This window comes from Pteronotus mesoamericanus, unplaced genomic scaffold, assembly GCF_021234165.1.
Source record: "Pteronotus mesoamericanus isolate MK-2021 breed Mesoamerican mustached bat unplaced genomic scaffold, CSHL_Meso_final contig_90, whole genome shotgun sequence".
Classification (NCBI taxonomy): Eukaryota; Metazoa; Chordata; class Mammalia; order Chiroptera; family Mormoopidae; genus Pteronotus; species Pteronotus mesoamericanus.
In genome coordinates, this window is record NW_026555277.1 from 13836376 (window position 1) to 13860263 (window position 23888).

The window sequence follows — 23888 nt, forward strand, 5'->3', positions numbered from 1 at the left end:
CTGAATAGAGAATATTTTATTAAAAGGAATACCATGCAATCTGAAATTGATTTCAGACAGCAAATGGTAAGATGTGAAGACATAAAGGAAACTCTATGTGCTTCCTTGTTTTTTTTTTCCTCCTAATGATTTCTTTTTTATGACCTTTATATTGCAAATATAAGACAAATACTGGAAACTTCATAAAACAAATACATAGCTTAAAGAGTGTTTAAAAGCCATGCACTCTTATAACTATCAACTGTACCTTAAGAAATAGCAATTTGCTAGCTCTGCCAAAAACTCAACTATGTGCCCTATCCTAATCTTGAATGCTTTTGTCTACAAAAGTAACCACTGTCCTTAATTTTGTAGCAGTTGCTTTCTTGTGTTTATTTTTAGTTTTATTATAACCTAATAATGCATCCCCAAAACCATAGTTTTCTGGGTTTGTTTTTTTTTTGGTAAATATTTATTTTAATTTAAGACTTATTTACAGGTTTCTCCTCCCTCCACCAACCCTTATAATTTATCCATTCAAGCCTAGGACATTTTTCTGTATAGTTTTCCTGAGCCTGTGTTTTGTTGACTGCTTACTCATGATAGGGTGTAATATGTTCCTCTGTCTTCTGCAGTTCCTCTGAATTGGTGTTTGGATCCAGAGAACTTTTCGTATTCATGCTTGACCCCTTGGCAAAATCATGGGTGGTGGTGAGGTCAGCCAGAGGCACATAGTGAATGGTTGTTTTGGGGAACTGTCATGGGTCTGAGATTTTAGTCCGCCAGCCAATGGCTTAGCCTGGCGCTGAGCTGGCAGGAGACCTGAGGCTCTGTGGCACAGCAGTCAGCGTGAGCTTCAAGTTTGAGTTGGTCCCTTTTGTCCCCAGGGATATTTCCGTGGGTGTGACTGGGAAGTGGGCACAAGTGCATATTGTATAGCAAATGGCTTGGGGTCACAGTTGAAAAACTCTGAGTTTAGGAAAGCCCAGCCTCCTAAGAGGGCTGACATAAAATTTACCCTCTGCCCTGGAGGGAGAAATTATTATTACATCCCAATGCTGTTTGCTATATGCATATCCTTGAAAACATAGTCCAGAACAAAGGCTGTTACAAGCAATACAGAAATGCCATACAGAATTGTCTCCCATCAAGTTTTCCTATTATTGGGGCCAGTCATTGATGTTGAATACCTAGAACTAATAATTCATAAGAAATTTTAAAATGACACTGCTGTAATTTTAAAAATACATTTTATTATTAGAAAAGTTTCAGGTATTCAGGAAAACTGTAAAGTACAGAGTGTTTCCATATAGCTCACATTCAGTTTCCTTTATTGTTAACATATTAGTAAGATTGTTTCATTTGTTACAATTAATAAACCAGTATTGAGTAATACTCATTTTAAGTTTTTTATTTTTTATCAGTAGAATACTTTATAAGATATGCTGTATTAAACCTATTATTTGGTTACCCAATGTTATAGATCATATAGAAAAAAGGATAAATATTTGATCATTTTCTTTTATTTACTGGTTATTAAAAAAAATGAATTGGTTCTATATCATTATCCAAAGGTGACTAATTCATTTCATTTAATATTATATACTCATAGATTAAAATGTATCTTGTGGGACTCAATAATGTGTTATTGCCATCATTTTCATAATTAAATTGCCCCATCGTCGTCCAGGAAGCATCTCCTGCAATCGGCTTTTGAGCCCTTTTGCCATGACCATGGTAATTTGTGATAGTTTCCTCGATACCTCATATAATGAGATGTTTCCGGCTCATCTTGCACATTTATTACCCCAGACCCAGGATCTGAGATTTCTGCAACAAAAAAAAAAGTATATTTCAAAGTACACATCAAGAACCACAAGCTAGATGCTATTTAATAACCTAAAGCAAAGCATAACTTCTAACACACTATACAGTTGGTTGAATGAATGAAACCAAAATAGGCCAAAAAAAAGCCATGACATTTAGAAAATATTTTGAAATCAACATATTCGTACCTTGTAAATAATAAATAAGCTATCTTAGAAGACACTATGTGATTTCCTCACTTTAGAATCCCTGCAAGGGAAAAAAGGGTGGAAAATGTTTGAAGGTGAAGTTGTTTATTAGAGTCTTCTGGAAAAACACATACACAGGGACACATACACAAGTGCCTCTCCTGGTGAGATATTATGTCAAAAAAAATGCAAATCCCTTCTCAGAAATGGAAGGGGGCCATGTGTGTCAGTAAGTAGGATGACTCTATACAGGATGAAGGGATGTTTAATACATGAAATTCTAAAATAATTATGCTTAAATAAACAAAGATATGAGAGAAAGTTTTCAAGACACTACATATTGTTCCTGGCTGAGCTTTTTATTTTAGTGCCATTCTTGTCATTAGACTAAGATCTGAAGCAATGAGACTGGTAAGCACCAGGAGAGTGGAGACCACGTCTGTTTTGCGCACCTCCAACCTCCCGCACTGAGAACAGTGCTCCTTATATAGGATGCGGGCAATATACATTTGTAGAGTAATTGAAAGGATGGATAAATAGACGAGGCGGAACTCACAGAGGATTAAGGACTTTTTTTTTGAGGAATGGAAGTTAAGTGAATATTTACTAAATACCTAATATGTACCTGTTACTTTTAGATATCAATTTGTCTAGTTTCTAAATTAAAGTGGGTAACTGTCTTTCATTTTCTTATTCAAAAAATTTGATAAAGTACAGTTTCACTAATTATTTTGGGTACCAGATATATGGAGGGAATTTTTTGTAAAGTGCACCTGAAACTAAAACTAATAGTAATAATAATAATAAAAAAATCACACGTTCAGTTAAATACTATGACATAGGTCATACAGTTAAGAAAGTTCTCCAAATTGAAATAACATGTTTTCCCATCCTTGTTTTTGAAGGCCCTGGAAGTAGTATTCAATCCTCTTACATTAGGATTCTAAAAAAATATTTACATTGTACATTTATGTACAGAATCTCATTGGATTCATTCTGCATGTCCATCTGAAGAGACGTCTAATTTATTGGCACATATAGTAATGCTATTTTAAACTTTTTGTTTTTTTTTAACATTTTAAAATAGAATTTAGAGATATCAGAATCATGTTATAGGTAATTTTGACAGATATTCTGACTTAGATAATATTTTCATCATAAAGAAAACTTAGAGTACGCTATTCTTAAGTCACAATTTTAGACTATATATCAATGCATATTACTTTCAACAAAGAGGACTTCTTACTAATTTTTGAAGTAAATATCTAAAAGTGGTTTGGATTTTGAACTCTGGAATAAGCAGATCTTTGTTTTTTAATATGTCTTCCTTCACTTTTTTTGTCTGAGTGACTTTGATCAAATTATTTCATTTTCATTTTTCACCAATAAAATAAAGATAATGGTACTTAAAGAGATGATGTGTTTATAAAATTATATGGCATATAAAATTCTTAAACACAGTAAATCCTAAATAATTATGTTAACATAATTATTAGGAATAATAAGTAGACACTGAAATTTGTGACTTGCATAAAGATGCTTAAATATGAAGAGCATTTTAATACCTAGTCTCCAAATCCCTGATCTCACTTTATGTTATATCTGTATTGCTAACTGTATCCACAGATAGCTATAGAATATCTGCTGTATTTATTTGACTTAAACATTAAGAACATCAGCCCTCGCTGGTGTAACTCAAAAGATTGAGCATTGGCCTGCGAACCAAAGGGTCGCCAGTTCGATTCCCAGTCAGGGCACATGCCTGGGTTTTGGGCCAGGTCCCCAGTTGGGAGCGCATGTGAGGCAACCACACATTGATGTTTCTCTCCCGCTCTTTCTTCCTTCACTTCTCCTCTGTCTAAAAATAAATAAATAAAATATTTTTAAAAAATGTTAAAAAAGAACATCATAAGTAACATAAGACCTCATTACTGGAGGAAATGATTCAAACAAGTATTTATTCTCTATAAATTAAGCCTTTTGTTTTGTGTTCTTACAACCAAATATTTACACTGATATTACAGTGTATTTTGGCAGTCCTGTCAAATCCAACCCTGATACTTTGACTCTACCCTTTCTGAAATTGCTCACCCTTTTCATTTAAAAATAACAGCAGACTAGTCCCAAAAGCAGTCACCTCTAACTTCTGAATCCTCAAAGGTCATATCCCACATGCTTTTCAAAAGAGGCAGCTGTTGGCATACATCATTTCATGGAGGACCATTTTCCTTCTTTAAATTGTGAGAGGGGGAAAAAATCACATTTATAACATACCTCAGACTTGAAACTGTCACTCTCAATTGTAAATTAAAGTGGTAGCAGCAGCTTTCCCATCTTGATGGTATACAGTTGTTCACTTAGAGAGAGAGAAACACAGTTTGATATGTGCTATGTGACAGAGGCAACACGTTGAACAAGAGTAAAGATTCAGGAATCACAGAAACAAGAAAAGCTAACACTGGGAGCCTGCTATTGTTTTGGGGTTTACTTCCCAAAATAATCCTAGGCATTTGGGACCTTAGTATCTCCATTTTACAGATGAAGAAACTCGGATACAGAAAGAGCAATAATTTTCCCCACATAGTGTTGCTAAATGCTAGAATGTGAACTCAGGCCGCGTTATTAGTTTGCTGGAATTGCCATAACAAAGTACCACAGACCAGGTGGTTTAAACAGAAGTATATTTTCTCCCAATTCTGGAGGCGAGAAGTTTGCTATCAAAATGTCAGTAGGGCTGGTTTCCTCCAAAGCCTTGCTCACTGGCTTGGAGATGTCTGCTGTCTTCCCCTATATCGCTTCACACCATCTTCCCTATATGTGTCCCTGTGTCTGAATTTCTTTGTCTTTTAAGGACATCGGTCATTTTGGATGATGGATGCCCTAATCACTTCAGTTTAATTCAATTACCTTTTTAAAGCCTCTTCTCCCAATATAGCTACATTCTAAGATACTGGGCAGTAGGACCTCAACCTACAAATTCTGAGGGGTCATAATTCAGTGCACAACAGCTAGATTGACTGGGGTTTACACCTTTATGCACTATGTAGCATCAATTGTTTGATTAATTAATTTTTAATATCATATGTATATTTGTTTGCATATCATATACTGTTCCGAAACTCCACAAGCCATTTGCAAATATTCGTGTAATTGTACTATGATGGAATTAATCACTTTTTAATGATCTTGCAGCTTTTAAGCATTTAGCAGGAATCCGTCCTATTTTACAGAAGAGAAACTTAAATAGCTTGCGCCAGGTCAGTAATTAACGAGGGCAAGGGTTAAACGAAGACCTGCAGGGCTGCAGCGCCCAAGTTTAACCATTGGGCTGCATTGTCCTAGCCAGTTTCTCCTTGGAAAACAAAAAACAAAAAACACTTATCAAATGCACAATGTAAATAGAAGTTACAATGCTTTGATTCATGTGTAGCTTCAACCTGTATGAAAGTGCTGAGAGCTAATCATTTTTTAAGTTGTATATATAGTTAATCAAAAGGTAAATCAAGGACATCCAAATATTCTTATTATCTTGCAATATAGTGTATTTCATTTCACTTAAATTTAATTCTCCAAAGTACTGAAGCTTAATGTGTACAAGCCCTGAGACAAAATAAATTCAATACCATATTTTAAGTACTTATAAAAAAGTGTTAAAATGTCAATTTGGAAATTAGGTTTAAAGATGTAATCTTACCCATATAAACACATGGAAATACATATACAAACACAAGTATATGTATACGTGTATATATATGTATACACACACACACATATATATATTTTTTAAGTTGATGTGATGGGGGTTTTTGCAGTACTTTTTTGTAACATAGACACATGTAATTGAGATTTGTATATAATTATGTAAATGAATCCACAGAAGCTCCCAATTTAATTTGTATAACCTAACTCTAGTGTAATGCGTCTATGATATAGGGATATACCTGAGACAAGGTCAGGAGATGTAAGACTATTTGGGAATGTAAACCTGAAGGGTGACTATGAAGGAGCTCTCTGGCCAGCTAAGAAAGATATATGACAAAAGGACATGACGGTCACTTTGAGAGAGATGAGTGAAGTAGTCCTTTTTTTCTATAGAAGTAAGGTATATCCTGCCAGGAAGTTGTGGATTGAGAGCTGGCTGAGTGCCAGTGATGCATGAATGGCCTGCACATTCGTAGAAAGTAAGGCCTGTAGCAGCAGTAGCAGCCTGGAGACTGGGTCGCAGTGGCTGAGGTTTAGTGGTTTTGCTGGGAAGAATTGGATACGATTCTCTGTCTACACAGCATGATGTCATGCTGGGTGAAATGAACATGGATTCAACTCTGCCACAGCTGGGTACGTGACATTTTGACATTACTCTATTTTTCCAAATCTAATTAGTCTCTGCTTACCAGAGTGGCATAATCACAGGAGTTTTAAGGAAAGTGAGAAAACTGGAAGTGAATTTCCAAAGCCAAATGCACCCTCCCACTGGAAGGTTTTACATGTGAATGACATATATAGTCAGTCACTTTCTCTCTCTAGATGCAGCAGGGCTATGTAATGATTGCTAAAAGTTTACTATTTTTTTCTGGTAAATTTCTTAATATGATGCCATAGTTATGAATGTCCTCTTCTTTAGGAATTCGCAGCCTTGCCCTAAGGTGCAGAAAGAAAATGAATTGCCTAGGGAAACTTAATGGAAAGCCTTACTGATAGAGAGTTTACGATTTGCTACCACATTTGTCACTGTCAGAGAACACAGGAATTCTGCCGTCATTACCAGCAAGAGGGCCTTTCCTCCCCTGCCACCCCACCCTCATGCCTCCCTGCTCCTTACTCTTTTCTGGGATACAACAGATTATTGAATTTCAAGTCTATGGATCACAGGAATCGCTATTATATTTGTGGATGTTTTGAGTGATGGAATATACTAGTATTATTTGTATATGATATCTAATTGAGTGTGAGTACATAAAAGACTGGAATAGAATTTAAGAATTCAGAACCCTTTTGACTTGCTGCCAAAGGTCTTAACAAAAGTAAAGAGGCGCATTTTCAAATGATACTGATATTAAAGAAAAATATCCAAAAAATATAGATTTGATGCATAATCTGAATAGGAGAAAATCTAGAAACCAGAGTTTTATTCACTTAGCCAATTGCTTTTCACGTACATAAAATTGTTCCCAAACACGGATTAAACATTCAGGAATTGAGAGGTACTGCAATCAGTTAAATCTCAAGGTAGACAGAGGGACATATAAGGAACTATTTACTACTAACACTAAGGACCAAATTAGAGGAAATGACTAAAATAGAAGAATAAAGGAATTGTGTCAAATACAGAAAAATTAACAGTTGTTATTAGTTGTGAAATGAAATAGAGATTTAAAAATAATACTGATTTTGTTTTTCTGAAATGACGTGGAGGTAAATGGTAAGCTCACTGAAGCAATGCGATATTTCTAATCTTTGATTGAATAGCACCTATTGGAAATCCTAAGAAGTTTATAATGGCAGATGTCACACTTTTTCTTAAAATATTATATGAGAGTAATGCTTATAAATGACCTTTAGAACACACCATGTGTTTTTCTTAGGTTGATGGTAATATGGTATGGAAAGTCAGTGAAATCTATCTTCTTTTGCCATTTCTTTTGATTTCCATCATTGAATGCCATAAATGAAACCAATTGCCCCTTGGGTCAGAAAAGGTTTGAAGCATTTAAAATCTTAATGAGCTTCAGTTGCATTACACTTTGAACAAAGCAGATGCAGAAGTATACATTGAGAGTGGAAATCAATCCATTATAGGCAGCAAGCGCTTACACCACAGGGACAGATATCTTCAGGTGGGCATTCACTCTTCAGTTGACAAAATAGGCAGTTTCCTGGGACTAACCTTGAGAGAGCTAGAAACCGAGTCAGGGTTCTCTCTGTGCTGGGGCATTCTGATGGTGTCTACTTACCACTGTTGTTCTTGAGCACAAATCAGGATTGCGTTGTTTGAACATTTTTGTTAGCAGAATGTTTATGAAACCTTTTTTCGTGGAAAATAATTTCTCAAAAGACCTTAAGCGTAGCTTTTTACTTTTCAATACCATTCCATTCAGCAGCCATCATTGAATGTTTGTTCAGTGCTGGGCTCAGTAGGAAGGGCTGTACCATGCACAGAAAAAGTATAAGGAACCAGTTATTTAACATAGGTTTAAATTGCAACTTGAAGAAGCAAGATATAAACATACCAAAGTTACATAACAAAGAAATTAAAAGCAACAGTTCTTATGTAATGATATTATAATTAGTTTTGTTTTCAAATCCGATTCTCCACAGAGAGTGCATCTTGGCTATTATCAGAGATAGTATTTCCAGTTTCTAACATCTGTTGAACACTATTATTCAGACACTTTCATTATATCTTCTAATCCTTATAAAACCTTCATAATAAAGGTATTGTTATTTTTTAACAGGCGGAGCAACTGAGGCTTAGTAAGAATAAACTGTTTGATGATCGCAATGCTAGGAAGCAAGAGGCTTAGGTTTTGAGCTCAGCTCTACCTGGCATTTTAGTCTACATTTTTTACATCTATATTTTCCTTAGATAGGTCCCTTTCTAAGAGCAGTTTTTATGTTCATAAAAAAGTCCTGAGATAGTTAAAAAAAATTGTGCTACTAAGATTAGGATGCTTGAAAGGAAAGGAACAATGGATGACTGACATTATTGTGTGATCCTATCAGGTGTTGTAAAAGTTAATTGACACATTTAGATATCTCTTGACTTTTACCAGGATTGCTTTGTGAGCTGCCAATATGAACGCATATCCATGTTATTGACTTGCTTTTAAGAGGATATTAAATCGTTTATTGGATACTCATGATAATAGATGCTATACAGGCTTCATTCCCACGTGTAATTTTCCCTGGTACCATAATTCAATTTGGATATATTGCCTTGGATGTGCCAACAATCATTAATAACCAAATAAACTTTTAATGGTGAACTCCAGGTTACAACACAGTAACTGTTAATTCACCTACACCAAGATTTCTGAAAACAATGGCTTTTGCACCCAAGAATGTTGTAAATAAATTTCAAATGAAACCTGGCATCACCCTGAAGGAATTCGAACTTCACACGGATGGCTTCCAAGTAGGCTACCTTTACACAGCATGCTTTTAAAAAGATACATTTATCAAAGTCATGATCAGACTATTACATCTTGTTCAGTATTAAACTGAAAATAATCCAACCATTACTGTTTCCTATGATTTTATTTGCAATCAGTAAGCATTGTAGCTAATGTTATGTGTAGTGGAGTTTCTTGTTGAGCTTTTTCAAGGTATTTGTTCACAGAAAGGCATTAAAGGTACCTGCAATGATGTGACTATGAATATCAGGAAAAAAAATAAAAACAGAAAACTTGGGAGATGGAAATCAAGGCATAATTTTTTGCCTTTACATATAAGAATTTTATCTTTATTTTCTATAACTCTTTACAAAGCCTTTGGTCCTGTGAGCCCCTCCAACATAATATATAAGAGCAATAAACCTTGGGTTGAGAGATTTGCTATTATCTTTTTCCCTATTATTTACATTATTTGTCAGGGTCGAAGAAAAGGATTTGTGGGATAAAGTGAATAGGGTCTTCACCATCATTATCATCAAATAATCCACTGTGCCTATGTTATATATTACCTACTAATGGTGGCTTTGTTCAAAGTGGGTTAAACATATGCATCCTCAGCATTAACATATAATGATGTCCAGAGTTCACACAGCAAAAGGATATTTGTTAAACTAATGTTTAAATTGCATACACTGTTTTGCAAGACCAGAGAATAGCAAGCAGAATGTACAATAAAAGTGACTCATTTTAGATACCAGAATCTCATTTATAATAAACAATTCCTCCAGTCCTTGAATCTCAACAAAGAAGTAATTCTTGCTGTAACCTGAACTTTTCATAAAACCAACAAATATTTTTCTAAGAATAATTTAGTGAATACCCCAGAATCAGAAACACATATATTTTACAATGTAGTTCAAATATAAGTACATTAAATAATACATGAATGCAAAGATGTTCTTATTTATGGATTACTTTCTCTTATAACCAAAAGTGCTTGGCGCTCCCTCTTCTATGTTGAGTTGATCCTTCTCTATATGTTCAGCATCATTCTTGGTCCATATCTTTAATGCTTCTTATACTAGAGCCCTTATTGTTTGCTGGCTATTTTTAGCCTCTCCTCATCTGTGGTCCAGAAGACATGTCAAGTGGCACATCTTTATCAATTAAAAGCTGGAAAGAGTTCATCCCCCTGACAAATTGTAAATTGCTATTGACTGCTTCTTTGCTCATAAGCCTCTTTTTTTCACCTGGGTGTGCTTTACCTGCGTTTTCTCTGATAATCCCATGTATGTATCCCTTCATCACATGGTAAGCCAATGAACTTGTGTAGCTTTTGATAAGACAAATCACTTTCTAAATGGAATCAGAGCTAATGATGAGCCTATTAGAAATCACGATATATGCTATGACATATTTTAGACAACAGATCAATTGACAATACATCCTCCTTCCCTAACATTTATCTTAGTGTTGTCATTGCAACCTAAAGCACTTGATAATTGTTGTATATAAATTAAAGGGTAAACTATTTTCTTAATGAGTGAAATGATTTTAGTATTTAGACCAAATTATATTACAAAATGTTTTGTCTCTCTACTAAGAATTCAGTTCTAATAAGTCAAAGGTATAACAATTCCGCCACTTAAATGGCTTGTAGGGATCTAAGTCTGGATTATTCCAGGCAGGTGTAATTTCAGACAAACTGTGGTAAACAGTGCATGCCACTGTGACTTTTAACCTCTCTTTTATATTCTCCTAGTACTAATCTCTTCAATCCAAAATGCACAGTATCTCAGGAATGCTTAAAGTGACTCAGTATTCCAAGTCTGGTGCCAGACATGAGTAGTTTCATATGTTCTGTCCCTCTTCACCTCCACTTTTGCTCCATCAGGATTGTATCCTTCTAGGCATTTAATGATAGCATGCTCATTCTTAAGAACTGTGAAACCTGGGGCAAAGGTATAAATGGAGGCCTCTATATTTATGTCTTGTTACTTACTATATATCAAACAGATATTATTAAATAAAATGTTTTATTTTCCACTTTGGCAGATATATTTTTATGCCTACTGGATGGCAGGTAAAGTGTGAGAACTTTTGGACATCTCAGAAATATTGTGTCATACAGAGAGTGGACTCCAACCCTTATGCCGTCCTCTAACCAGTTCCATCCTTATTGTGACAGGCTGTGCAATGCAATGGAATGCACACTCTAGCCCACAGAGGCAAACTCCATGCACTCACCCCTCAAACATTTGCATCTGAACCATTCAGCCTTCCTAGATGCATGGGCATTGGTGGCAGAGTCTACTGTCTGAGGGACAGAAGTGGGAAAGATGAGATCCCTGGCCTAGGACAAGGACTCAGGGCTATTTGGAAATGGAGTTCTATAATCACAGGTATTTGGAGCACAATCTAGAAAAATGCATGTTGATCTGGATGGGCATTCTGTTGACTCCACAGAGTTTGCCTAGTGGTGAAGGTGTGGCCAGAGAACAGGCAGGTGCTCAATGAATATTTATTGGTTTCCTACCATGTATACCAGCACTGCTCTGGTCATATGGGATTCATGATTAAGCAAATCAATGTTCTTGCCTTTGTAAAGCTTATATTCTGGAAAATATAGACTGTAAATACTCAATGTAATAAATATGCAAAATGTGTAGTGCATTCGAATATGAGAACTATTGTTGAAACAATAAAAGTTAGAGCAGGCAAAAGCTGGGAGTGTTGGCCTCAACTGAGAAGTTGAGATGTATGCAGACACTTGAAGGTGGTGAGGAAATTAGCCAGAAGGATAACCAGAGCAAGAGAATCTTAAGCCTTTAAGAGTGTAGTGAGCGCCTTGGGACAGGACCATGGTTGTCATGTCGGAAGAACAAAGAGACCACAGAAACTGGAATAGAATGAGCAAGGTCGAGAGGTAAGAAAAGAGGTCAGAAAAAAATGAACTGATGGCCAGATCACACAGTGCAACGCCATCCAGCAGAAATGTAATGACACCCATAAAAAGGTCATTTTAATTTTTGTGTAGTCACAATAAAAAGGTTAAAAAAAACAGGCTAAGTTAACTTTAATAACTCACTTCATACAACTCAATTTATCTAAAATGTAATTTCAATATTTAATCTTTGAAATCAAGAGTGTATTTTACACTTACAGCACATCTCTCCATCAGTACTAGCTCCTTTCAAGTGCTTAATAGGCAAATACAGCTAGTGCTTACTGCACTGGACAAACCAGAAAGAGATTTTGACTCATCATTGAAAGAACTTTGTATTGCTCTGAGTGATTTGGGAGATGTTTCAGGGTTTTAAGAATGTAAGTGTCATGATTTGATTTATGTTTTAAAGATCAAGGGTAGCCTTACCTGAGGAAACACCGTAAGGAATCAAGAGTAGAAACAGGGAGACTTATTGAAGTAATCTTAATGAGGAGTGGCAGCAGCTCAAGGGATAGCAGCGGCTGACATAAGAAATGGTTGAAATCCTGACCATTTTAAATATGGGACAAATAGTAAGGATTGTATTTGGTGTGTGAGAGGAGAGACAAGGATGATTTCAAGGCTTTGGACAGAACAACTGGAAGGATGGATTGACTTCAACTGAGACGAGAAAAGCTGCTGGAGGGATAGTGGAGGAAAGATGCCTGGCCATTTTGGAATAGGTATGTCTGAGAAATGAGTTAGGCATTCAAGTGGAGATGGAAAGAAGAAAGTTGGACATGAGTCTAGAGTATAAGGAAGAGTTCGGACATAAGAGTTTGGAGATTCTCCCCCTTGAAACTGGGTAAGATCACCAAGGGAGTAAAAGTGGATAGAGAAGAGGATACGAGGGATGGAGCACAGGGACATCTGAAATTAAAAGGTCTAAAGTAACATGAAATTGATGCTAAAACAATATAAAATACTTTAGTAATTTTTCAGTTTATTTAATATTTAAAAGTGTAACACATGCTCATAACTGTTATTATGATCTTGTTCGTTTTTCTTGAAAAACTATACCTTTTAATGAAACCTAAACCTTTTTCCTGTGACATTTTGCTTTCAAATGTCTCACAAACCTCTAATTAGTTAATTCATAGATGACTACATTAAGAAATTAACAATAAAAATAAAAATGTTCTCATGATCAAATTAGCAACTGTAATGTCTTTAATGCATATTTTTATGTGTTCCCCAGTGACGTATAAGGCGACTTTTCTTTGATAGTTATAGTGATAAACACCAAATTAGCAATTTGAAATCTGTCCCACAGGTTACAGATAGAGCTTTTTTTATTAATGATAAGCTTACTAATTTGCATTTTTTATATAAGGTTTGATTGATGATTATATGTTCTTACTGATTTTAGTCTGTCAACAAATGATATCTTTAAGGCTTGAATTATATTCAAATCTCAGGTATGAAGAATGTTTCATAAAACAAAATCCATTATTTTATTATAGACACATTCATGAATTTAAAAATATAAAAGTTGTATTTCAAATGAGATTTTAACTCTTTGTGATCTTGTGTTATTCAGGCAATTATTTACAATATGATGAGGAAATGGGTATATTCTTAAAACTTAAAAATATGATTAAATTATTACATAAATTTACTGACAAATAATCTTTAATATTTTAACAGAGGCATTTGTTTGTGTCTTTTCAGTCTATTCGAGAAGTCACAGGCTACGTGTTAGTGGCTCTTAATCAGTTCCGTTATCTGCCTCTGGAGAATTTACGCATTATTCGTGGGACAAAACTTTATGAAGATCGATATGCCTTGGCAATATTTTTAAACTACAGAAAAGATGGCAACTTTGGACTTCAGGAACTTGGACTGAAGAACTTGACAGGTAAGGAAAATATATAAAATAGCAAATATACTGTCATTATCAATATAACATTATAAACACACCTGTGTGTCTGCGAGTATGTGTGCATGTGGTTACTGTTGTATGTTATGCTGAGGAACAGTATAGAGCATTTAAACATCTACTATTTATTCATCTTATGAGAAATTATGCCATATTATTTCCTTGTTTTATATACAGATATTGTGAGTGCAGTCTGAGGGATACCTTAATACTGTTATCTAAGCTGAACAGAAGTACACTGTTCAGGAAATGCTCAGTGACTGAAAACTGAGATATGAAGCTGGTTTAAGAATGCTATGTTTAATGGTCTCAGGTGGATGGTGGAGCATATCATCAAATCTCTGCAGTAAAGCAACTCTCAGTCTTGGTAAAGCTTAGTAAATACATAACTCGTTATATCTACTATTTTGTTCAATTCCTAATTTTTGGAAAAACATACTTAATTTATTAATTCAGTTTTGATTTCTATTGTTTAGTAAATCACTAAATGCCACTTACAATTCTTTCTCTGAATTTTTTAATACCATCAGTGATTTTTTTCCCCCCTAAGACTGGAGATAGGTAATTGCTAACAACTTAATGTTATCATCTTGCTACAAAAAACAGTGTGTAGAATTTTGTTTTGTAAACTGGTCCTTGCAATCCCGCTGATATCTCATTAGTTCAGACAGTTCATAGTTAGTAATGACTATGGTGGAAGGCTTTTTGTTACAAGGTTTTTAATCATGAATTTTGCCATGTGTGCCTGTAATCAAAATGTGCTAATTAGTAGTTAATTATCATCCCACAGTGGGAAACAGGAATTTAGACTCTTAATTATTCTAAATTAATATCTATATATTTTGCATAAAAAATATACTGCTTCTATGTGTATTTGAGTTCACTTACTGGTAATGTTTGTTGATATTAAAAGTGAAATATTTTAGAGGCTTTACCTTAAATATTAAGAAAAAATTATTAGTAGTATTATTATTATAATCATCAGGCCATTGAAATAGTTTATTTCTTTCACTTCTAGTGGATGTAAAATATATCCATTCAAGTTAAAAGTAGCTTCATAGTTAGCCAGACATGAGAGGTGAAACTAGGATATTTTGGATAAAAAAAGGAATATTGATTATGTTACTTTTTTTGGACATAATTACCACAGAATTGATCACATAATGGTAAATATGAATTGTCCTGTATTTATAGCTTCCTTCAGTAATATGTTTACGTATTACTAAGAAGCAGGGTTTTTGACTAAATTACTACTTGCATGAAAATGATAGGAGAAAGAATTTGTAAGTGGAATAGGAGAATTTGTAAGTGGGATAGAGAAACATTGAATGATTGAAATTAGGAATCTAAAAATATGATCCAATTAAAATTTGCATAGGAAATATTAGGTTTCCTTCATAATTTTTCTATCGTTACAGCAAAGAAGAAATGAATGATTTTTTAAAAATTTTATAATGCTTGAATTATAGTACTATTTTATAATATGTGATAGTTGTAGGCTGTTTTTATACAGAACATAATCTTTAAGAGTTCCTATTTATTTCCACATTTAAAGCCATGCTACTAAATATTAAAGTTATTTAATCAGAATTATGCCACATTTAAACATATTGTATCTATGGAACTTACACCATGTATTACTTGTGACTGTGAGGGGTTTTTAACTTGTGTAAAAACAAAACATGTCACCATTATTTAAAAAAAGTACTTCCTACTCTTCCAGAAAGCCTTACAGTATTTTCTTGTGCAGTAGTAAAAATGGGCAATTAATAAATGACTAGACAAATGAGTTGATTGTTTAGAAAATAAATGTGTATTTGTTCAAAAGTTATAATTTCTTTTTTGAATATAAATTAAAATGTAATAAAATAAATGGCAAAACATTTAGACAATTTGTAAAATTTCCAGAAATTTTAATGTATTTATTATGTGGTTGACAATGACAGGGCAACATTATTCTCTGAGACAGCCTAGAACCATTGATCTTACTTTAGGTAATAGGATCCATAGTGTAACTTCAATTCTGAAAATCAGAAGTTACACAGTAAGCAGGGTTTGTGTTAGTGTGTAGGAATATACAAGGGAGGGCAAGAGAAACCTAACTGTTCACGTAAGGTGGAATCGGGATACAACTTGCTCTACAGCAATATCTTAAAGACCTAAGCATTGTAAGTCACCTGATTAAAGTAACAAGCAAGCATTACAATTTAATTCCAATAAGATTGTGTTTGTATTTTCAAAATATATTTGTTTTATGTTGTTTGTGTATGTGTTATAACAAGTGAGCTAATGCATTTCTTTAAGACTCAATAGTATCACTTTATTCAGGAGATAATCAAATACAGTAAAGGGTTGACACTGAAAAAATAGCTGTGCATAGAAGTATATAAATCACCCTGGCTGGTGTGGCTCAGTGGACTGAGTACCAGCCTGAGAACCAAAGGGTCGCCAGCTCGACTCCCAGACCAAGGCAGACACCTGGATTGCAGGAAGGAGGCGTGCAAGAGGCAACACACATTGACGTTTCTCTCCCCCTCCCTTCCCCTCTCTAAAAGTAAACAAACAAAATCTTAAATATATATATGTATACACACACACACACACACACACATATATATATACACACATACATATATATGCTACATTCTCCAGAAAAGATTCTGATGTTGTAATCAGGAAGAGAAAGCAGGTTTCTAAACAACTGCAGTGTTTCAAGCAAGTGTCTCATATCCCCTGCATGACGATGACCCCAGGTGGAGGTGCTCCTTTCAGCAGGAAGAGGAGGAGGAGGCCATTTTTTTAAACAATTAAACTTACATTAATATAAGGCTACCAGGCCTCCCCTAATTTTAGATTTACCTAGTGTAATATAAGGCAAAATAGAAAACCAGCTGAGTACTCAGATACTACACTGATTACTGTCCTACCAAATTACATTTTTAACTCAGTTCTTAAAGGACCAGCAGTGTAAGCATTACCTGGGTACTTGTTAGAAATGCAAATTCTTGGGCCTCACCTGAAACTTAACGGATGAGAAAATAGGGGTGGAGTCCATCGATATGTGTTTTAAGAATTCCTCCAATGATTGTGATGACTACTGAAGTTTGAGAAACACTGATCTAATTAATAAAAGATATGTTACCAAGAAATGGTATCACAATATATAGTTAATTTCTTCACTTGACCCAAGTAATTTTCATTCACTTATCTTTTGGAGAGATGTGAAGGAATGGGGCAGAGAATAGATAAGTTTTGATTGAATGATAGGATATACACCTTTATTTGGGGTGGAAACATGTGGATGGGTATAAAAGAGTTTAGAGATGAAGAAAATGTTGGGATTAAACTTTCTTCTGTATTATCATTTTGCCTAACAACAGCTTTTCATAATGATAAACCATTACAAAGACTAATAATTCCTGGTGAATTTTCTTTTTAAGCAAACTTCTATTTTTAAGCACATTCAATGAGAAAAACCAGTGCAAGTTGGGATAATGTGGATTATGTTATAGGAAAGAATTTGTTTCCCCGGAAATCTGTTTTTGCTGCATTGACTTAGAATAATATGTCTTTATCACAGTATATTTGCCACCTACCAAGTCTATCTTTGTGTAAAATGTATGTTCCATTGACGTTAGGACTCTCATACATAAGGGTTATGCATTGGATACTACTTAAACATAAATTAACTTCCACCCTACATATACTTATTAATTAGCTTGATGCTCACCAAAAGCTCTTCCTTGGACAATAGGCGTTATTACAGTTCTTACTTACATATTTCCATTGTGGTTGCATCCAAAGGCAAGAAATACATCTAAATATTTTTTTCTAGCTTAACAGAAAGACTTGCTTGCCTACTGTCACTCACATTTTCCTGGTCCGGTACGACTATGCTAGGTAGAGTGGAGAGGAGATAGGTTTCTAGACTAAGGGTAATTCAAAAGGGAGTGAGGGACTTGTCTTGGTAATTTCTAGGTGCTCTGCTACACTAGGTCATTCTTTTCTTGTGGGGAGAGAGACTGTTTTCCATCAGTGTGTCCGTTCAGGTGCGTAACCATCCTGAGGTCACCGGCAGTGACACTACAGCTTTAGAGGAGTTCAGAGCTGGATAGACATCCATGACTTCCCCTATTAACATCACTTGCAAGTGGCTGTGGATCTTATTAATCATTCCCAATGATGATGTTTTGTTAATTTTTTAAATCAGCTCCTTCTTAATTAAACATTCTTATTCAAAGCCCAAACCAACATTTAATAATTTACAAACTTAAGCTTAAGAGCTTCTACTTATTTAGTCACCTATCTGGCCGAAATCTAAAGGTTGTTTCATTATATGGGAAATGGAAAAACACTATTATTTTCTGACTTCTGTAATTTAAAAAGTACTTCATGTATTGGTAATGGTGGATGATATTAGATAGCTTCATCTATATGTTACAGACATGCAGCAATCTTTGAGAAATACCTAAGTTCATATCTATTCTGTTCTTTGTATCCCATTTGTAACGATGATAACCTAGATACAAATTTAATACATGAATATGTACATTTTCATCACTAGGTTTTAAGTATTTGAATTTTTATTTTATGGATTATGAGAATGTCTCTTTTAAGTATGAAATTTGGGATGCTACAAAGATACAATTTCTATTTTTAAAAGGTCAACCAAATGCTTTCTTTTTTAGACCAACATATTTATATGTTAGTACCTTTATTTAGTATTTTATGAATATTTCCATTGGTTCACAGCATGTTAGGTCATCCTGATCAGATTATTTTTGAGAAGCAGACAAAAAGTTTCAACAAAAAGTGAAATGCTGAAGGTGTGTTTTTTTATTTGTTTGTTTTTTTGTGAGGGAGGCCTCAAAAAAAAATTAAAATACATATTAAGTTTACTGAATTTTAGAAGACTAAAAATAAAATGCTTAGTCTGGGAGATAGGTCTGAATGATATAACATTTGAACAATGTAACATCTGACTATTATATTGAATGTCTGCTTTCAAATATGCATAGGCTATTAATTAAAATAGTGCATCCAAGTAATACAGTACCTTTTAAAGTTTAAGTTTCCCAACCCCTCAACATTTGACCATTAAGTAATGGTCAAATAAATGACATAATAATGAAATTGATAGACCATTTCTAATTGACTCAATGTATTTCAAAAATTATAAATTTGAAATCAGAAAATTCTCTATTCAACTGGGAGATTGCTACTTACAATCTGTCTCTCTTTTCTTCAAAATTGAAAAGAAAATTCCACCTCACAGTGTTGTTACATGCATTCATGAAATAAGGCAGAGAACTGTCGACCATAGCACCTTTCTCATTGAAGATGTTTAGGGAAGATCTGGTTTTTTTTCTTTGTATTGTTTTGTTTTTAATTTTCCTTTGTGTTGACATGCTGACAAAACAATTGCATTTGTTTCTGAGCATTCAAATGGTTCCCATGGCTTCATTGAAGCTTTGAAACGTGACTTGCATAGACAAAAAGTGCTCCAAATTTCATCCTCTCTAATGATATTACTTCGAAAGGGCTTCAAGTATAAGATCTGTTTCTCTGGCAGTGAAAAGCCCGAGGCGTGTCTTTGTCTACTATCAGTACGACTGCTGCTTTTGGTACTTCACAGTACTGCTCTCCTGTCTTTCAGTGGCTGAGGCCAAGCACCTGTTGCCCCAGCCCTTCACTTCAAATCTCCATCATCATGTTTCATCCTTCATTGGCGCTGACATTGTCTTGACCTAAATAAGAGACATGTTCATTGTGAGCTCTTTTTCTGACATTACCGTTGCTAAGCATTCTTCAGGTTCTCTGTGAAAGGTCTTAGTAATGTTTGAGTGGGTTCAACTAGCCTAGTTCAGATTGGTGTTAAATACAATGTTTGACAAAAGTACTGCTAATATTTACATTAGAAGAGCTACTCAGCATATGGTGATAGCTGCAGAAAAAAAGCGATTCCAAGTATACTCTTAGCTTAAGAATAAATTGCTTGAAAATGATTTGATTGAAACTTACCTATACTGAAAATCTTTTGAGTCTGATAGAATCCATGAAGCGTGGCACATTTTTATGGAGGCGTCAACTTAAGATCAAGCCCATATTTTCTCAAAAATGATACCCTAATAAATGTTTCTAAAGAACATTACTTGCTCGTCATGCCAGATAAAAAAATGAAAATCATAAAAAACCTAAGCAATGTGTTTGTGTTTAGACAAAACAGAAACATATTTGAAAGGAAATGTTATAAAAATGGGATCAGATAGAATGGCCATCTTAGCAAATTCTTAGGGTGTGTTCTCAGTTATAGAGAACTGATGAGTGAATTTATAAAACTGAATTAAAGTAAAATGGGAATTTCTCCCTCAGTTGTACCAATGATCAGAGAGGAGAAATAAGCCATGTTACTGCAGAAATAAGGCATAGAGTCGTGGGATTTATAGGAAAGAGCACCATTCCTTCTCCTCCAGCTAACATTTTTATGTCATGAATTGAAATAATCTGCCCAGGCCATAAAAAGCAGCCCCTTTGACTTATCTTCTGTTCAGAGGTCCTGAAGGAGTCGCATTCTTTGTACTACGTTCTTTTTCATCCTGACACCATGCTTAGAAAAAAAATTGGGAGCAAACCTAGCATTATGAGAGTTTCTCAGAAAAATTCTCTATTTAGGCATCCTGTAATTATACTTCGTTGTCCCTGAAATACACTAGGATATGTCTTTTGCTCCCTAAGAAAGAAAGCTTATTTATTCTAAGGATAGAAAATATATAAGGTCAAAAAACTCCCTTATGAAAACTCATTTCTTGAGAAAGCATGCTTGTTTGCTTATGACATTCAGAAAATGTAGGAGAGTCTTTTTTCCTCAGGGTCCCAAATACAATAATAGAAATTGATTAATTATTAGCATGATAGTATTGCTTCATTCTGGGGACAGCAGTAAAGATATCAGAGTATCTTCCTTCTCACCCTTATGGCAGATTAGCTTCGTTGGGCCTGCAGACACCCAACTTGAAAGAATTCGCTCTTTAAACTCTCTGCATCCATTCCCAGTCACCAAGCAATGCTGGGGCCAGAATCATAGATCACCTCCCATTCTGAATCGCTGAAATGAAATCACAGCTCTGGAAGCAGTGGGAGACATGTTTGGGGGTAACACAAATTTGTATTTTAATATAACCAAAGAATGTCTGTGATCTTTGACAAGCCGCTATTGCAATTTATATTTTATTTTTTAAAAAGATTTTATTTATTTATTTTTAGACAGAGGGGAAGGGAGAAGAAAGAGAGGGAGAGAAACATCAATGTGTAGTTCCCTTTCATGCGCCCCTGCTGGGGACCTGGCTCTCAACCCAGGCATGTGCCCTGACTGGGAATTGAACCGGCAATGCTTTGGTTTGCAGGCCAATGTCAATCCACTCAGCCACACCAGTGAGGGCTACAATTTAAAATAAATAAATAAATATATATATATATATCATCTAGTTTAGTCCAAAGAGGCAGCCCTAAGCTTGAAAGAGCATAAAACTCTCAGTCTTAGGTAAGAAATGAGGCTTCATGTTGTTCTCTTCCTATATTTATCAAAGGCATGGTGATTATGATCCCTATATTGTTCTGAATTTACACATTTTCTAAAATGCTTTCCATTTCCTTTTTTATTTTATTTTTTCCACATCAGCCCAATGATGCTGACTGGGGAAGTATTTTGATTATTATTTTTCATATAAGGACACCAGGCCTAAGGTCTTGTGGCTAATAAAGGGCAACTTGTCTGGAATCTAGACCTGTTTTCCATCTCTTCATATTGTGCCATTCCTAAGAAATGTTTAGAACAATTTCTCCAGGTAAGACCACAATCAGAAAAAATAATAAATTGCCTGTGTACATAAGCACTTCAAAATTAAGCAGAAAATCTTAAGGTTATATTTTAAAAAGAACTTCTGATTTTAATTGTTGTATAATATTTGAATACATCATGGGTGTATGTATGGAAAATGATGGTAAGTTGATAAAAATATATAAATATATACATAAAATGATAATATTGTAAATACTAGATTTAATTTTAAAATATCAGATTTTGCTCTGGCTGTTGTGACTCAGTGGATTGAGTGCTGGCCTGTGAACCAAAAGGTCATTGGTTTGATTCCCAGTCAGGGCACATGCCTGGATTGCAGGCCAGGTTCCAATTTGGGAGCATGTGAGAGGCAACTGATTGGTGTGATCTATGTGATATTTCTCTTGCACATCAATCATGTCGATGTTTCTCTCCTCTATTTCTCCCTTCCTTCCCCTCTCTCTAAAAAATAAATAGATAAAATCTTTAAAAAAATGAAACTCTACAATTAATTTAGTTAATTGCTTTGTTAAGGTATACCTTCTCCCTTTAAAGAGCAATGTTGTAATGTCATTGTGAGAAGAAAATGACCTAACAAAGGTAAAGCACTGTATACAATGGTAAGCTTTCAATAAATATTATTTTAAAATAAAAAACAAAAGTATCAAATTTATTAAGTAATTTTATAACCACTGTCATTCAACAATGGCTTTTTGAAAATTGAGATTACTAAACTCTTAGCCATAACACAAATATTTATTAACAGTCTCACTTTTATTGGAAAATGTTTAGGATTCTTTGGAATGTGATGTCAGTTCAAATATTTGTTAGCTTTGGTTTTTTTTTTCCCACTTGTATATTCAAGATGCGCTGAGATACAAGCCCTTCCAAATTATCTCTACATACCTGTCTTCTCTCAGTAAATATTAAATTTCTGACAAATGTTTACCCACCAGCCACTATGTGAAAAAGTTTGGAAAGTATTTTCCCTATCATTATTATTATAGCCAAGTGCCCCTAATTTAATCTATTTTACCTTCTAAAGCACCACTGTTCAAGAGAACTTTCCATGACAATGGAGACATCCTCGGCTGCACAGTTGAATAGCCAGTAACCAAATGTAGTCACTTAAAACTTGAAATATGGCTAGTGAGATGAAGGAAATTAAATTTTTAATTTTATCGAATGTTAATTCAGTTAAATTTGCATAGACACCTGTGCTAGTGGTGATCATATTAGACAGTGCAGCACTGAATGGACAGCGTGTTTCACCGAACCCAGTGCAGCAGGTGAGGATCTCTACAGGCAGACCTATGCAGCTAATCAGAGCACAGGCTCTGGATCCGGACCCCATCTGATCAAATTCTGTTCTGAGCCAGGATACTCAACTTTCCGAGCCTCGGTTTTATCATCTTCAAAGGAGTATAATGAGGGTCCTCAGTTTGTAATATGGTTGTAAAAGTGAAATTATACATTTCATATGTATAATTAAATGTAGTTCCTGCAATAAATGTTATTGCTTGAGAATTATGCTGTTGGTATAAAATTAGGGAAACCATCTATTTTTATAATCATTGAGAGTATGCTAGGCTCATATAATTAAATTATAAAATATAGAATGTGTCACTTATGGTTTAGGGCCTAACTGTATTTTATATTTGTGTTAGCTGGGCTCTGGATGGCATGTATTGCTTCTTAATGTGCTTCAAGCCACTAGTTGTTATGTCTTTGGTTTTCTTGTTTGTCAGAAGTGTGACACTTTAAAAATAAGATTTTTATTCTCCCCTTCAGTATCCACAATATAAATACCTAGTTATACATAGTTCCCAAATTCTATATTTTTTAATGACTTAATTGAGAAAAGTAAGGACTAGGAGATTATAATGATTTGTATAACACAGAAGATATATTGAAAAGTCTGTTGAGAACAATTTCTGGCATAGGCATTGCCCATATATTTAGGACTCCCCATTCCATGTTCAAAGTTCCTTTTCATAAGGTAACATTTATTTAACAACTAATAAAGCACAAAAGAAACTCCTTTATAAAATACCTTCTGAAACAGAAATCTACCATAGTTATT

General features: G+C 34.5%; 1 protein-coding gene and 1 long non-coding RNA gene across 2 annotated transcripts in view; one reads left to right on the forward strand and one right to left on the reverse strand.

Moving 5' to 3' along the window:
• ERBB4 (erb-b2 receptor tyrosine kinase 4) overlaps positions 1–23888 on the forward strand; it is a 994125-nt gene that overhangs the window by 515412 nt on the left and 454825 nt on the right. Inside the window, exon 3 of the mRNA XM_054585691.1 lies at positions 13761–13947. Coding sequence (XP_054441666.1) covers positions 13761–13947 — 187 coding nt within the window. The remainder of the gene's footprint in view (positions 1–13760; positions 13948–23888) is intronic.
• Positions 1612–19564, reverse strand: LOC129080371 (uncharacterized). The gene is made up of 4 exons (XR_008530179.1): positions 19195–19564; positions 7946–8135; positions 4269–4350; positions 1612–1809 (listed from the first exon to the last, which is right to left on the reverse strand). It is a non-coding gene; the product is annotated as an uncharacterized LOC129080371 (long non-coding RNA).